At 46.9% G+C, this 15,540-nt stretch overlaps 1 protein-coding gene and 1 pseudogene across 1 annotated transcript; both read right to left on the reverse strand.

Annotated features, from left to right (window-relative positions):
- Positions 1 to 4,507: 4,507 nt before the first annotated feature.
- Positions 4,508 to 8,587, reverse strand: LOC143497246 (doublecortin domain-containing protein 2-like; annotated as a pseudogene).
- Positions 8,588 to 8,924: 337 nt separating this feature from the next.
- Positions 8,925 to 12,280, reverse strand: allc (allantoicase). Its single transcript, XM_076993149.1, has 11 exons — positions 12,104 to 12,280; positions 11,922 to 11,972; positions 11,730 to 11,817; positions 11,253 to 11,372; positions 10,938 to 11,023; positions 10,711 to 10,843; positions 10,176 to 10,331; positions 9,829 to 9,902; positions 9,629 to 9,737; positions 9,397 to 9,524; positions 8,925 to 9,228 (listed from the first exon to the last, which is right to left on the reverse strand). Exons 1-11 carry the CDS (start codon positions 12,191 to 12,193, stop codon positions 9,058 to 9,060), a joined length of 1,206 nt encoding a protein of 401 aa, XP_076849264.1. The 5' UTR covers positions 12,194 to 12,280; the 3' UTR covers positions 8,925 to 9,057.
- Positions 12,281 to 15,540: the final 3,260 nt, after the last annotated feature.

The raw sequence follows: 15,540 nt of genomic DNA on the forward strand, positions 1-15,540 counted from the left end.
ACAATATAGTTATGAGCGCTGAGAACACGTGAACACGTGCTTCAGAAAACGAAACAAAACATCCGTCACAGCGGTGACATCAATATCACCTGCTAAATAAACGATCGTCAGCTCCACGACGCCGCGGACGGATTCGTTACGTAAGCGGGCGTACTGGGCGAGGCGAGGGTCAGCTCCGCCACGCCTGACGCCTCCGCGAGGAACCTGGCGAGTAACGAGCCGCTGGAAGTTAGAGGAGCAGTGGGTCAACGACGTCAGCCGCCACGCTCACGTCCCCAGGGAGAAGCCTTGGCGGCTGGGGCTGTCGGCAGCCCGTGATGGGCCATGAGCTTGATTAAAGTTGACCTTGAGCACGGAGGGTGGGGATGGGGGGGTCTGCTCCAGGCTCCAGACCCTGCCGGAAAACCGCGCCGGACGCGTGAGGGGTAATTGCGGTGGAAAAGACTAAAGTAAATCAATGGTGCAGATCGATGGAGATTTAATTTTTTTTCCATCGCTAATTCCTGTTGAAGAGAGATGGGCCAGGCGATTGATCAAGCACCCCGCTGAGGTATTGGCAGATTTCATGTTATTAATTGAGGAGAAATGCTCAGCTGACTGACTGAAGAATCAGCTGGAATCATTAAACGCGAATAAATGACCAAGTGGAACAGAAAACAGGATGAACTGTTAACCTTGCGCAGAACACAAACATAAAGAGAAGCACGGGTGTGCTTCAGTGTGCACCTCAGCGCTTCACAAGTCTCACACTGAAAGAGTTTCGCTTTAACAATCTAGCAAAGCACAAATGAATCATTCATAAATGACAGGCTTGTCAAGTCCGCTTCTAAATGGGTTCAGTCGAATTTAGTTATTCAAATCATGAATATATAAAAGGTTTAAATATAAATATAAATAGCGGATTTTTCACAAGCGGAGCAGTTTACCTGCCTGCCACTGCTATCCAGATACCTGTTGCTCAGTCATATTATGGGATATGGGGTCTCTGCAGCTGTAGGTCAAGTGCTACTTTACCATCTGGTGTGCCAGTGTGCGTGAGGACACGTGTGAAGTGTGAAGTCTACAGGCCACGTTGTCCCTGTAGAGACACCGTTTGACCCCTGCAGAAGAGAGAACACCTCAACCGAACCTCTCACAAATGGTGCCGTTTGCTCCTCGCCATTCCTCACAACCCCAGCTCAGTCGGGGTTAAGGGGAGGCCCCCGATTCCTTGACTTGTTTGCCTGAGTGGAGCATGTTGGGGCATGTTGGTGAAGCACCTGACGGATGGGCAGGTCCACCTGGATCCTGCTGTCTTCTCGCACCACCACAGCCCCAGCGTCCTCCTCCCGGGGCTTCAGGGCCTTGAACGCGCCACCTTCTGCGGAGAGGCCATTCATCACCATTAGCACCGCTAGCTGCCATTCAGCTAGTAGGTCAGCCGGTGAGTGATCCTCTTACCAGCCAAACTACCTCACCCCCGCAACCCACCACACAGACACTTCTATCTCTCTTTTTTTCCTCCCCAACCAATGAAGAGAATCAATGAGCCTGTCACTCTAGCTTTAGGTCCACACCCTATGACTGACTGGCATCCTTGATGGTGTTCACACCCAGTGGACTGACTTTCACTAATCTCTCTGCTCCCCGTTCCCTGAAAAGCTGTTACTTTTACTTTCTACCATTTACGCTCCAGACTCAATTCGCTCCAATGCGGCTGACAGACCTCGGGACGCCCGTGGTAACGGCAGGGGTCTGTGGAGCGACTGGACCAAACGGCCACAGAAAGGTGTGTGATCTGTTCTCCTGTGCCTCCGGCTGCGGCCTCTGTGAACTGACAGCGCTGCCGAAAGCGTCTGGAATATGTGAATGGCCAAATGGGTTTTCTAGCAATCTCCAGGTCGGACATGGCAGTGTGTCAGTCAGCGAGCTACCATGAATGGGAGAGAGAGACTCTGGAGTTTTCCATGGAATGTCAGATAAACCAACATTAGCTACTGCAGATAAATATATATCTGGAGCTATTACCCCTGGATGGTCAACATTATTATTATTTATTTTTTTAAACCAACCGTACAGATGAGATCGCACGCACCTTCAGAGAATCACGCAAGGGCTCACCCAGAAAGGCCTTGGAATTTACATTACAACGTAATGGAAACAGCCAGACATCCATCAGAGGTGTCACTGATTGCGTTTAGTTTTGGGGGGATGGACGAGTACTAGAAAAGCTTGGGCCCGGACCACAAAGTCTCGCCGCGTGACCCGAACAATCTTCGGTCTAATGTGGTTACGATGGAAGACTGGCGATGGCACCCACATCTGTCACGAAGGCAGAGGAACGCGGGCAGAGGAAGAGACGGACTTCCCCGACAAGGTTGAAACTACTCCCAGGAAGTGGCGAATTCATTTATGATCCTATTTCGGGTCGAGCGGGGCACATATCCACCTGGGCGCAAAGCCTCCCGCTGCCTCCTCCGTGAGGCAGGGGGGCTGCTGGCCCGTGATTGGGCTCTTTGTTGTGCGCACACACACTCCTACCCCCTGACGGGAGGAGACGGGGCGGTTTGAAGGCGAGCCTCCACTGCTTGGCTGCTCTCCTCACAGGGTTGGCACAGAACAGAGAGTCAGCGTGGAGGCAGGGATCTGCAAACTACATCAAAACACATTAGACAGTTGGGACAAACAAAAAAAAGCCAATTCATGCACACACGTGCGCGCACACACACACACACACACACACACACACACACACACACACACACACACACACACTAAACTTTAGCCAAAGCTATCAAACTTGTAGATAAAACTCCACTATACTGTAATGATAATGAAGAATCACAAGCAGTTGATCATAAGTAGCTGAAAGTGTTTTTTTTTTTTTTTTTTATCAACAACCGAAAAATCCATCATGAAATGCAACAGGAATATTTTCACTGGCATAAATGTATAGAACACTTCCCAAAAATCTGTGCACCGCCATCAAGAACAACCTGAAGTGTGCAATATATTGGGTATTTTACACAAGGTAGGTGCAAAACATGTGCACCAGAGTGTCCTCCCGTGTACATGTGTGTATATGACTGGGGGCACGCCAGAAGGGGTTCCTGCTGTAGTCTCCCAGTGCTAAGCACCTTACCAGTGTCCTGAACATTTCTGCTAATTCAAATGTCAATAGATCCTCAGCTGCCATATCCAATCTTCTCCAAGTGGAAAACCAGGCTCTCCACACCTCCGCAGAGGACCCTCGTACTGAACGGGGAACGGCAGGCGCTGTCCCCATCTCAACCGTCTGCACAATGATCCAAACTGTGGCTCCAACTACAACCTGGGTGTATCACCGCTCGATAAACACAAAGACCGTTTTAGGGTGTCATTTAAAACAGTTAATATTTGAATAAAGAACAATGCCTTGTCTTTGTGGTGTTGCGCAATATTTCCACCCTCTCGTCGATAACTAATTACTCAGTCAGTTAAACGCCTCGAGCATGCAGATGCATCTAAAAACACATGTAACTGAATCAGTAGAACATGTCGGCGAAGGAGCATAATCTCGGACACGTCCTTCAGCCGAAGCCGGAATCTCGCCCCCACGACGCGAGAACAGCCCGACGTCAACAGTAAATAAATGCCATTTGCCGGCAGCTTCTGTTTTCTCCCGCACACGCTGCTGGTGTTGGTCAGGCACTGATAAGCTCGGCTGTTCCCCAGGGGACGCCGGCTGGCACCGCCTCAGTCTGCTTCCAATACATCTCATGTGCAGCCAATCAATCACGGGCAAGCGCCACAAACTAATCATTTATTGATGGCACGGCGCAGCCATGAATTTCTAATGGCATTCGTCTTATTTAACAGCGCAGATCAAACAGAGAAAATCCTAACACGCTGAAGGGGAAAGGGAGGGCTGGAAGAGTTCCTCGGAAATATCGCTCTTTCTGTCAGCCGCCCGACGCGTATTGATGGAGAGGTCCGGCGCGCGAGAGACAAGGGCAAGGTGGAGTGTGGAGCGTGCGGGTTGGAGGGGATGTGGGAAGGTACAAATCTGAATTTTATGGTTTACATGTCAAGTTTGTGTATGGCAGGGGGATGCTGTAGTCTGCTAAGGCCTGTCTGTTTTCTCCAACGCTGTGCGTTGACTCATGGCTACAAGGCTCATGGGTTTGGAGGGTTTGGAGGGGAGGGGGGATCCTGGTTGAGATGCAGGCCTGTAGTATGTAATACACATCAATGTGTACTAAATCCACTACCATGAAGTCTCAACAAACTATTATAAACAACTCTGCCCAACAATTGTTCAGGTCCAGTGATGTAACCTAATGGATAGTGTATGTTGAGTCACCCGTTACCTCCAAACAGCACAGAGCAGCATTACTGTACATTTTGCTTTATCATCATCAACTCATTGTTAAGCCCCCTGATGAGTTAAATCAAGTGGACCAGTGCGTATCGCAGCTGTACACACTCATTTAAATCAGCACACCGCCATCTCCCACGTGCCCGCTGCCGTCCCGGGCGCGTCCCATGTCTAGGGAGCACCCGTCAGGGCGGCGCGGGGACGAGCCGGTGCCTGTCGGGCGCTCTGGCCGTGTACGAGTGGAGAGGCACGGTGGCATGAGCAGCAGACACGACGCCTGCATGACTCAGCCTGGACCTCAATTACAGGCTGCCAAGACCACAGGCTGACAAGCCCGGCCACAGACAGCGAGATGTGCAGCTGCTGAGAGGCGGGGTGGGGGTGCAAGGGGCGGCCAGACGTGTACAAGACACCCTCACATACAGCAGTCTCGCATTACCTGAGCTGGTGGGAGTTAAGCTTGCTGGGTCTCTGTTGTCCCCTGCTGGTGAGCACTGGAAGCACAACTCACACTAAGCCCAGTGCAGCCTCATGTCACAGTACGAGGCAAGCGCTTTAGTGGCCATCACAGGTTATGGAAGAGTCTAAAGTTAGCCTAACTGGCTAAATGTGATAGCTCATACGTCTGGACATCTCCCTATGCGTCTATTCAACCAAGTACAATATTCTGAGTCAGAGAACTTTGTGAAACTGGCAATAATTGTAATTCAAGCAAAAAATATTTTAGTTACCTCAATACAAGCCTCAAATAGACCATCATTATAAATTAAGTTGCACCTTGATCTTGGATCCCCATTATAATTAGTCCAATAATGTTTGCATTAGCCCTCTTTCTCCACATACCAAATCCTTTCAAGCAAGTAAGCGGAGCGTAATGGACTTGCGTAGTTGGCAGTAGGAAAGTGTCAAAAAGGTCTATTTCTAGTGTGGTGGTGAGCCACAGGGTGTCGTGCTAACAGAGATGCATCAGGTATTTTACATTGACCTTTTCCCAGACCAAAGAAGCTGAGTGTGCAATTCATTCTCCCTCACTCATCTCAGCTCTGTGCAAGACACACTTATCTTCATCCACTGCAAGACGGTCTGGAATAAGGACAGTGTGTGTGTGTGTGTGTATGTGTGTGTGTTGCATGAGTGAGCATCACGCACTGTAATTAATCACAATACAGCTTGATTCACTCCAGAGAGATGAGAGATGCCTGGTGCTGTCTCAATCTCCACATGGTCAATCTGTTCAAGGACATCTGATTCTAGGCACATGCTCAAAGCAGCATGGATGTGCCATTATACCACTTCCATCTTCTGACAATGTGCTGGTGATTGAGAAAAAAAAAGCACATTAAAATAGTTTGAATGTAATTAACAGTCTTTGTGACCGTCTTAAATAAAACTGTGGTTCTGGAACCTTCCAGAAGAACCTAACCTTGCTTCACACCATAAAAAAGTTCCTCTTCCTCAGTTGAAGTTTATGCATTTCATAACAAAATTGTACTCTGTAAAAGCTTCTCAGCGTAATGAAAACTGCTGTGGAGAATGGAGAAGTACAGAAGATTCTCATCCTCCCTCCCCACAATAAAGCACGAGGGTGTATGTGGTATCCAGCCAAGCTTTCCTGCCAGCTCGTTACCTCATAGAAGAAACCATTATTACATTAGGACACATTCAGCAGCACCATCTATCACCCACGAGAATGCAATTAATAGGCTGAACAGACTATATTATAATCGCTGCACCTGATACGGTCTTGTGCGTTGCGTAATAATTTATGCGGAGAAACGAACAGCAACACCTGACATTATATAAACCATCACACGCTATAACTATTCTTTCCCTCAGAACAGCTTCTGTACTTCTGGAATGCAAATAGAATCACACATGTCCTGAACATTTCTTCATGGTGGAACTCCTCAGGGGAAGGCTGAGATCTTCACGCTCTGTGAATAGTCCAGTGCCATGATGTTGAGATCCGGCATTTCGTGGAGGCCATGATGTGCCTGCTCATATCAGATTTTTAAAAAGCTCTGATAACTAATCAGACCTGTTCCCATTCTTCAAGATTCAAGGAAGACAACCATCAAGGCACTTTAATCATGGCACCCAATTGGTAGAATGAACCGTCACTGGCTGACTGTACAGCAGAGTACCCTACTTAAGCAGTGACCAAACACTCATCTTTTTAAAAAGTATTTACATTTACCTTGAACCACAATCATTCACTTGAACCACATGGTTAAGCAAGAACACTCAATAGCGCACCATCTTTTAGCATTACATTGAAATGTGTCAATTTAGGTTTCAGAAATGACAGAGAAAGTACATTATCAGTCCTGTAGACTTCTGTAATTTGGCAAGCCATGTTCTTATGTGGACTTACCTGGTTTGACAACTTGTACTACACTGAAAGCTTTTTTCCCCCAAGCTTAAATGTCTCCAAATGATACTTTTTTATTATCACTATCTTACCAGTCTCTTGTTTTTTTTTCTATTTCTCACACGCTCTGTGTCTCACACTGTATTTTGTGCTTTGAAACCTACCAGGTCTCTAGACTGTTTTCCTTTCTTTATCTTTGGTCCCCATGGACGCTAATGAGACAGCAGAAGAAAAAAATATATGTTGCCCTATGGTCACTCAAAATAAGTGGCAAAGAAACAATGTTTTTATTGCATCTGAAACATGGGGTGTGATGAAAGGACATAGCTCACCCCAGACTGCTCTTCAGGATGACACACTTCCTGGTTACCCAGTGGATGAAGCTTTTCCATCCCTGTTGCTACACAGTAATGGTTATTCTCCAGCTCCACTGAGCTGCATAATGGAGTACCATCTAACCAGCAAATAAAGCCCAATGTCCTTTCTTTAAAAAGAAACAGCCAAGACATGAACAATGCTTGCTGGTACCTGAAGGTTAAAGCTACATCATTTATAAAGCATGCAGCAATACTGTCACCACACCTGTGCACAGCCCCCTGTGCGAAGGTGAACTTTCTCGTTCACCATCGCCAGGACCCGATCCCAGTTTTTGAGGGTGTGTTTTGGGTGTGAGAATATGAGCTGGAGCCACCAGGATATCGCTGTTGGTAAACACACTATTTATATATGCCAAATGGCCTCAAATACTACACCTAAAACAAGCAATCAAATGTGACATTTGTTCGCACTGAAGCAGGAAATTTCATCACTTCAAAATGCCCCCTGTCGAAATAACTCCTGCGACATCTATACATCTATACATTTTGTGCTTTGAAACCTACAGGACACAAATGAACACTGTGATTCAACACTGAGGATTTCTCTGTTCTTGAAGTAAAAACAGGAACAAGTTATATGGAATATATAGAGGGCAGTGTATATTCACTGTACAGTCAAATAAGACAACTGCACCCTCTCCCAGACTTAAACACCCAATCTAGCATCCACCCTTATATATCTGGCAGTGCGCCCCAACTAAAGAGAGAGCAGGAAATCTGTACTGACTTGATAGTGCATGACTCGTGGAAAATCCTTCTCCATCGGGCTGGCACTATTATTCTGCTATGGACCACTGGCTTAATCTGAGGAAGGACATGACAAAAATGATAACAAGGAAGCCACGGAAAAACTCAGGGCCTCTGCGGAAGCTGTCAGTACATCAAGGGCTGGGACTGTGAAACATACTCGGCCGATTTAAAATTCCAGCCACATTTCAGTGCTGTTCCACAGACGTAAGGGATCAGCAGCAAGTTGGATAAGTCTTGTGTAGAAATGTGTTCAAAGTTTAGGCAAATTCGCTGAAACTTAGAGATATAACGACCAAGTGCATGCATGTTGTCAGGAGCTGGTGGCTTGAGAAGTATTGCAAATACTTCAGCACTGAAACTTCCCAAACTTTCTGTATAGGACTGCGGTCTTGCCCCTTCAGTCCCTTTTCGCTGTAATTTGGAAGTAACTGAAAACAGAATGATGTAGATTCTGAAGAAACATAAAGGTTTGGGATGTATGCACAAGATTACACGTGTACCTACTCGTGTGTTTTAAGTTTCGCCGTGTAGCAGACCGTCTAGACTGAGAAGTGTATGGACAGCACGATGTGTAGATTTCTAACCGCCACAAACGATGCATCCACACCACGTGTTCAAGAAACTGTCGACAGTTGACACCTGTCGCGGATTAACAACAAACCTTCTTCCGGGAAGGTGTGCGTCGCCGTTCCGGTACACTACCGCAGTTTTTATAGGTTGTGAACGGGAGGCCCTTCCTGATAAGCCAGGCATGTTTGTAAACTAACACAGCAAGACTGTCAAGCGTCACAAGTTATCAAAAAATAGCTACATGTTAGATGACATCCGGTCATAAATAAAATGAACACTACCGTCGACTCGGTTGTGAAGCATCTTATCAGATGTCCACAGAGGCATAGGAAGAAGTTCTGGCGCTTCTGTCAGAGTGTAACTTCTGAATGTTAAGTACACTGTCATGGGAACCTAAAACGGAACTGGGATTAGAAGACTCGAGAGCTAACATAGGCTACAAGTTTTCACAAAGCACACACAAATTTTATTAGGTTTTGGTTTTTTTTATGTTTCAGTTTATTTTTATATCGGACGCTAACATAATTTTACACTTGTTCATACACGAAAACCATAATGATGGAAGAATGTCATAAAATAGGCATAGTACCAACAGTTTGATTACCATAAAGTGTAAAAAATAAAAATACAAATCTACGTCTGCAGGTATGAAGTTACAGTTTTGAGATTTGACGTGGATTAGCTGAATTGGCAGAAACTGGGCGACCCCACAGTCTGAGCCGACTGACCCCTCCGTCGGGGGCTATGACCAGCCGCACGTGAGTGACGGAGCCACACTGCATCAAAGAGTCACCCGCATAGAAGTGCCTGTGGTGGGGCTTCAGCTGGAAAGGAGAGATTTTGGGGGTGGGGGAGGGTGTATTCACAGTGACAAATCGGTATTGCTGGGATGATCTATGCAATTTTCCATGACGGGGCTTGTGTTTATAAAGCATAGAATAATACATATTCTCAGACAAGAAACTTGCACACTGTGAAGACAGATGGCGTACCTTCTGAGAATGGAGAAGCATTCTCCATCTTGGACCTTTATCAAGGCTCCACTTGCTGCTTATAAAACTCTTCTCCTCTTCTGGGGTTAAATCACAGGCCTCAATTTTACACGAATCAGGGAAATTGCCTAAAGTATATATTTAAAAAAAGTACTGTAAACATTTACCAGCATACTGTGGAGGCATAGTTAGAGTATGTTGCACAACTCAAGCACTTGTAGCTAAATAAGACCTTTAAAATGATTGGTGTCTATCTCGATTTTTGTGATCACACCAGGATGCCCGAGTCTGAAGATAGCCCACTCAAAGCCAGGGACCTGCAAGATTCTGTTGATGTCCATCTGAGAATCAGACCATGTGGTCAGTGAGTATGAACTGACAAAAAAAACGAATTACTTCCCATAATAATTATGATCGAAGGAGTAATTTTACTTTTAACACTTTGGGACGATCCAAGCGTCGTGCGGTCTCCCACCCGTCGGCCATGTTCTCTGCTCTACCTGAACCTGCAAAAGTGCAAAACTCCTGCTCCAGAGCTCTAGGTGACATCATAGTTCATCCTAATAGTATTTCAATCACTTTAACTAATGAATAACTCTTCAAGTAAGAGTTTGGACAATGTCCAGTGTCTTGAAACTTAGTTAAATTCTTTCAAGGGTTCCTGCATATGAAACTCTTAGCTCCTCTTATCTCAAACTTGTGGTTAGCGCAACAGTACTGAGGTGTGCTACAGCAGAGATGCTCTCTCTGAAACACTTTCAGTCTGTCAGATCAAGTACCGATCATGTTGCGTGGGTGGCCGAAATGTGCATCGCTGTAGCCCACACAAACGCCACCGCTGACCAGGGCAACGAGATCCACTTCCTCCTGGGCGGCCACAGTAGACCAGTCTCTCTGACCAATCCCATACACACGCAGCCTGGCAATACCTCCATCTGTCAGCAGTCAACAGAAGAGTTGCTTTGGCCACAGCAAATATGTGCGGCCTGCAGTTAGTTAGTGAATACACCTACACTATATATAGAGAGTGAGATTAAAAATTATAGTGAAGTACACAAAGTCTCCAGAGAGTCCTTCATCGGCTGTGAGTTTTCTTCAGATTATATATATAAGCACATGAAGCACTTTGCACATCTGATAAAGGACCTCTGTTCAAAACACACACACACACACACACACACAAACACACACAAACACACACACATTGCCTAGGAAATCGCTTAATAATATTTTATAACTAAAAACACTAGTGGCTAGATGAGGTAAACTTTATCATTACATTTTGGGGGCTTTGACATGGAGAGTGTCCGTTACCTGGATACATATTCAGGCGAATGTGGGACACTCTGTGAGGGTAGGAGACACTGAAGTAGTTGTGGCATGAATCCGAGTATCCAGGTTTCAGGGCCGTCTCTGGCACCAGCTCCTCCCAGCTCTCTGAGTGAAGCTGGCAGACAGAAGTCCAGGTCTGTCGACGTTCTGGCAAGCCCTTTGGTAAGAGACAAGGCCTTCGTGGCGACCAACAGCAGATGTGGAATTACCTGCGCTGCGGCCTCAAACTGAACCACTGAAGCTGCCATTCCTGTCCGGTCCCCCTCAAGCACTAAGAACGGCAAAGCCAGCTCCTCTAAAACACACGAGACGACGCTCACTCGGCATTCTGGGAACGTTCTCAACAGCTACATGTATCAGAGGCGACGCATAACTGCTAGATCACTTACGCCCACTTTTCTTTACACTTTAGTAAAGTTCTTTTTACCGAGTGGATAACCAACTCCTGCTTTTACACTTGTACACTTGTACACTTGAGCACTACACGACGGCTCCTCGCACTTCTTATCCTCGCCCGTACGTACCAAAACAGGCAGCCTGAATCGAAATAAAAGGAGCGTGGTTTCCTGTGAAGAAGGACGTGTCCACATCAAAGCCATGGATGACACCAGGAACCCCCAGCCGCACAACGCACCAGTCATGACCTTTAACATGCCAGACAAGAGAATCCGCTCAATGTATTTTTCATGAGATCACTAGCTGCATGACTTTTAAGCAGTCTGCCGGGCAGGACTCTTGAGGATTATAGGGTGCCCTAAGCACCAGGTCAGATAGCCACAGCCCATTGCAATACTTTGAAGGGTTTTCTCCCACTCTTTCATTTTCATTGATCTTCAAAAGGTGTGAATAGACAAATTTTGTTCTTGCTGAAAGTAGTCCATAGTGCTTGCACCCATCCAAGCCATAAAGTGGACCAATGACAAGGCGCTGTCAAAGAGTTTACACTGGCACACTAGGGTTTTTACACACTAGGGTTTTTACTCTAAGAAATGGCGCAATACCTGGTATTCTCTTCCTCCTTGTTTCCCAACCGTCCATCCATTTTCCAAATTCAGTAAAAGCTGTGGCTAGGAACTCTGGAGGTCCCTTCTTCAGAGCACACCATGTCAACACATTCAAGAACAATAACTAAAAGGAATACATGCTATACACCCACTAACGTTCATGTGAACACGGCCAGTTCGACACTGTACCTTTAAGAGATTTTGCGCTGGAGCAAACCACTCATCAGTTGCAAAAATCACCTCGAATAGATGGAGTAGTAAATTAACCATGGACAACCTTTCAAAATCCACACAATTTATGGAGCCGATGATTTGAAATATTAGGATTCAGTGGTATTAAACTTGCTGTTTTGGTGATGATCATTACTCACCTTTCCTCCAGCTGTTTCACAAGCCAGGTTGTTGAACTGCAGAAAATCTGGTTGACTGGCATTCAATTTCACAGCTGATCGGTTTGCCATCCTCAATGTGAAATGCTTGAAAAATATTATAAGTCCTCAAGGATTTTGGTTACAAAAATGCTCTAGGAAATGCTACCTGTTCTTCTGACTGGGCTTGTCAGCTGGGCAAAACTGTTTTTTTAAAAGGCAAACAGGACAAAGTACACAGGTTATTGCCATGTTGAAAAAATAACTAGGGCAGGGGGGAATGTGAAGCAGACATTTCAAATGAATATACACAAAAACTGCAGCTTCATTGATGAAACGCATTAAAGCCACAGTGATAAAAGATCAAAATTCAAGAAACAGGACATTTCGGACAAAGGTCCTTGATCCACTGTGTAAGCGTAGTGCTTCTAAATTAATAGTAGGAACCAGTCTATATATGAAAATGTAGAAGTTAAACTAATTCGTTCCAACATCCTAGATAAAATATTCCAGTTTAAAATCTTTATTGATTACATAGTGGAATGCATTGGGAACAAAATAACAAAAATTATCAATGTAAATCACTATTATTATCCCATGGTGGTCTGGATTCTCAAATTCAAAGTGGGAAATCAAATGGCAGGCTGATTCAACTTCAGTGGAAATTCCTCAAGACAAGTTAAAATGAGGCTCAGTAGTGTGTGTTGCCTCCACGTGCCTGTATGACCTCCCTACAACACCTGGGCATGCACCTGATGAGACCTCCCTACAACACCTGGGCATGCACCTGATGAGACCTCCCTACAACACCTGGGCATGCTCCTGATGAGGTGGCAGATGTTCTCCTGAAGAATCTCCTCCCAGACCTGGATTAAAGCATCAGTCAACTCCTGGACAGTCTGTGGTGCACCGTGGCGTTTGTGGATGATGTCCCAGATGTGCTCAATTGGGTTCAGGTCTGGGGAATGGGCAGGTCAGTCCATAGCATCAATGCCTTCATCATGCAGGAACTGCCGACACACTTCAGCCACATTAGGCCTAGCATTGGCATGCATCAGAAGAAACCCAGGGCCCACTGCACCAGCATATGGTCTCACAATGGGTCTGAGGATCTCATCCCAGTACCTGACGGCAGTCAGGGTACCTCTGGCTAGCACATGGAGGTTCTTTGGAGGTCATACGGCCCTCCAAAGAAATGCCTCCCCACGCCATTACTGACCCACTGCCAAACCGGTCATGCTGGAGAATGTTGCAGGCAGCAGAACGTTCTCCACGGCGTCTCCAGACATGTGCTCAGTGTGAACCAGCTCTCATCCGTGAAGAGCACAGGGCGCCAATGGTGAATCTGCCAGTCTTGGTGTTCTCTGGCAAATACCAATTGCCCTGCACGGTGTTGGGCTGTAAGCACAAGCCCCACTTGTGGATGTCGGGCCCTCATACCACCCTCATGGAGTCTGTTTCTGACCGTTTGAGCAGAAACATGGATATTAGTGGCCTGCTGGAGGTCATTTTGCAGGGCTCTGGCACTGCTCCTCCCTGCACAAAGGAGGAGTTAGTGCTCCTGCTGCTGGGTTGTAGGTTTCACTGAATTGTGGTTGACGGAGCAGGGCCGGCGCCACGGGGGGGCGAACGGGGGCGTCGCCCCCTCAGGCGAGGTGTCCCGCCCCCTCAATGTAAAAAATAAGACCCATTTATTTTACAAAAATCGCTACATGGCGCCCCCTCGGCCGCTCGACAATCGTTACATGCACCGCCCCCCCCACTCAACAACTTACGTTCGCCACCCCCCCCCCCCCCCCCGCTCATAAACTTACGTTCGCCCCCCCGAAATTTTCTGACGCCCCCTCACTGTATATGTTCTGGCGCCGGCCCTGTGACGGAGTTACATTGTGTTGTTTATGTGCTCCCTTAATTTTTTTTTTTAGCAGTATATGTGTGTAATATACTGCTTAAAAAATAAAGGGAACACTCAAATAACACATCCTAGATCTGAATGAATGAAATATTCTCATTGAATACTTTGTTCTGAACAAAGTTGAATGTGCTGACAACAAAATCACACAAAAATCATCAATGGAAATCAAATTTATTAAACAATGGAGGCCTGGATTTGGAGCCACGCACAAAATTAAAGTGGAAAAACACTACAGGTTGATCCAACTTTGATGTAATGTCCTTAAAACAAGTCAAAATGAGGCTCAGTATTATGCGTGGCCTCCACGTGCCTGTATGAACTCCCTACAACGCCTGGGCATGCTCCTGATGAGGTGGCGGATGGTCTCCTGAGGGATCTCCTCCCAGACCTGGACTAAAGCATCTGCCAACTCCTGGACAGTCTGTGGTGCAACGTGACGGTGGTGGATGGAGCGAGACATGATGTCCCAGATGTGCTCAATCGGATTCAGGTCTGGGGAACGGGCGGGCCAGTCCATAGCTTCAATGCCTTCATCTTGCAGGAACTGCTGACACATGAGGTCTAGCATTGTCCTGCATTAGGAGGAACCCAGGCCCAACTGCACCAGCATATGGTCTCACAAGGGGTCTGAGGATCTCATCTCTGTACCTAATGGCAGTCAGGCTACCTCTGGTGAGCACATGGAGGGCTGTGCGGCCCTCCAAAGAAATGCCACCCCACACCATTACTGACCCACTGCCAAACCGGTCATGCTGAAGGATGTTGCAGGCAGCAGATCGCTCTCCACGGCGTCTCCAGACTCTGTCACGTCTGTCACATGTGCTCAGTGTGAACCTGCTTTCATCTGTGAAGAGCACAAGACGCCAGTGGCGAATTTGCCAATCCTGGTGTTCTCTGGCAAGTGCCAAGCGTCCTGCACGGTGTTGAGCTGTGAGCACAACCAGCATCTGTGGACGTCAGGCCCTCATACCACCCTCATGAAGTCGGTTTCTAACCGTTTGTGCAGACACATGCACATTAGTGGCCTGCTGGAGGTCATTTTGCAGGGCTCCTTCTTGCACAAAGGCGGAGGTAGCGGTCCTGCTGCTGGGTTGTTGCCCTCCTACGGCCTCCTCCACGTCTCCTGGTGTACTGGCCTGTCTCCTGGTAGTGCCTCCAGCCTCTGGACACTACGCTGACAGACACAGCAAACCTTCTTGCCACAGCTCACATTGATGTGCCATCCTGGATGAGCTGCACTACCTGAGCCACTTGTGTGGGTTGTAGAGTCCGTCTCATGCTACCACGAGTCTGAAAGGACCACCAACATTCAAAAGTGACCAAAACATCAGCCAGAAAGCATAGGTACTGAGAATGGGCTGTGGTCCCCACCTGCAGAACCACTCCTTTATAGGGGGGGTCTTGCTAATTGCCTCTCATTTCTACTTGTTGTCTATTCCATTTGCACAACAGCAGATGAAATTGATTCACAATCAGTGTTGCTTCCTAACTGAACCGGTTGGTTTCACAAAAGTGTGGTTGACGG

The sequence above is a fragment of the Brachyhypopomus gauderio genome, unplaced genomic scaffold (genome assembly GCF_052324685.1).
Source record: "Brachyhypopomus gauderio isolate BG-103 unplaced genomic scaffold, BGAUD_0.2 sc104, whole genome shotgun sequence".
Taxonomy (NCBI): Eukaryota; Metazoa; Chordata; class Actinopteri; order Gymnotiformes; family Hypopomidae; genus Brachyhypopomus; species Brachyhypopomus gauderio.

Excerpts from the sequence above, each read along its gene's own strand:
- allc (XM_076993149.1), bottom strand. The coding sequence starts at position 12,193 with ATGGCAAACCGATCAGCTGTGAAATTGAATGCCAGTCAACCAGATTTT. Across the intron at positions 10,844-10,937 it reads AGTTTGAGGCCGCAGCGCAG|CTTCACTCAGAGAGCTGGGA; the intron begins GTAATTCCACAT and ends TCTGTCTGCCAG. Across the intron at positions 10,332-10,710 it reads TCGCCTGAATATGTATCCAG|ATGGAGGTATTGCCAGGCTG; the intron begins GTAACGGACACT and ends GACTGCTGACAG.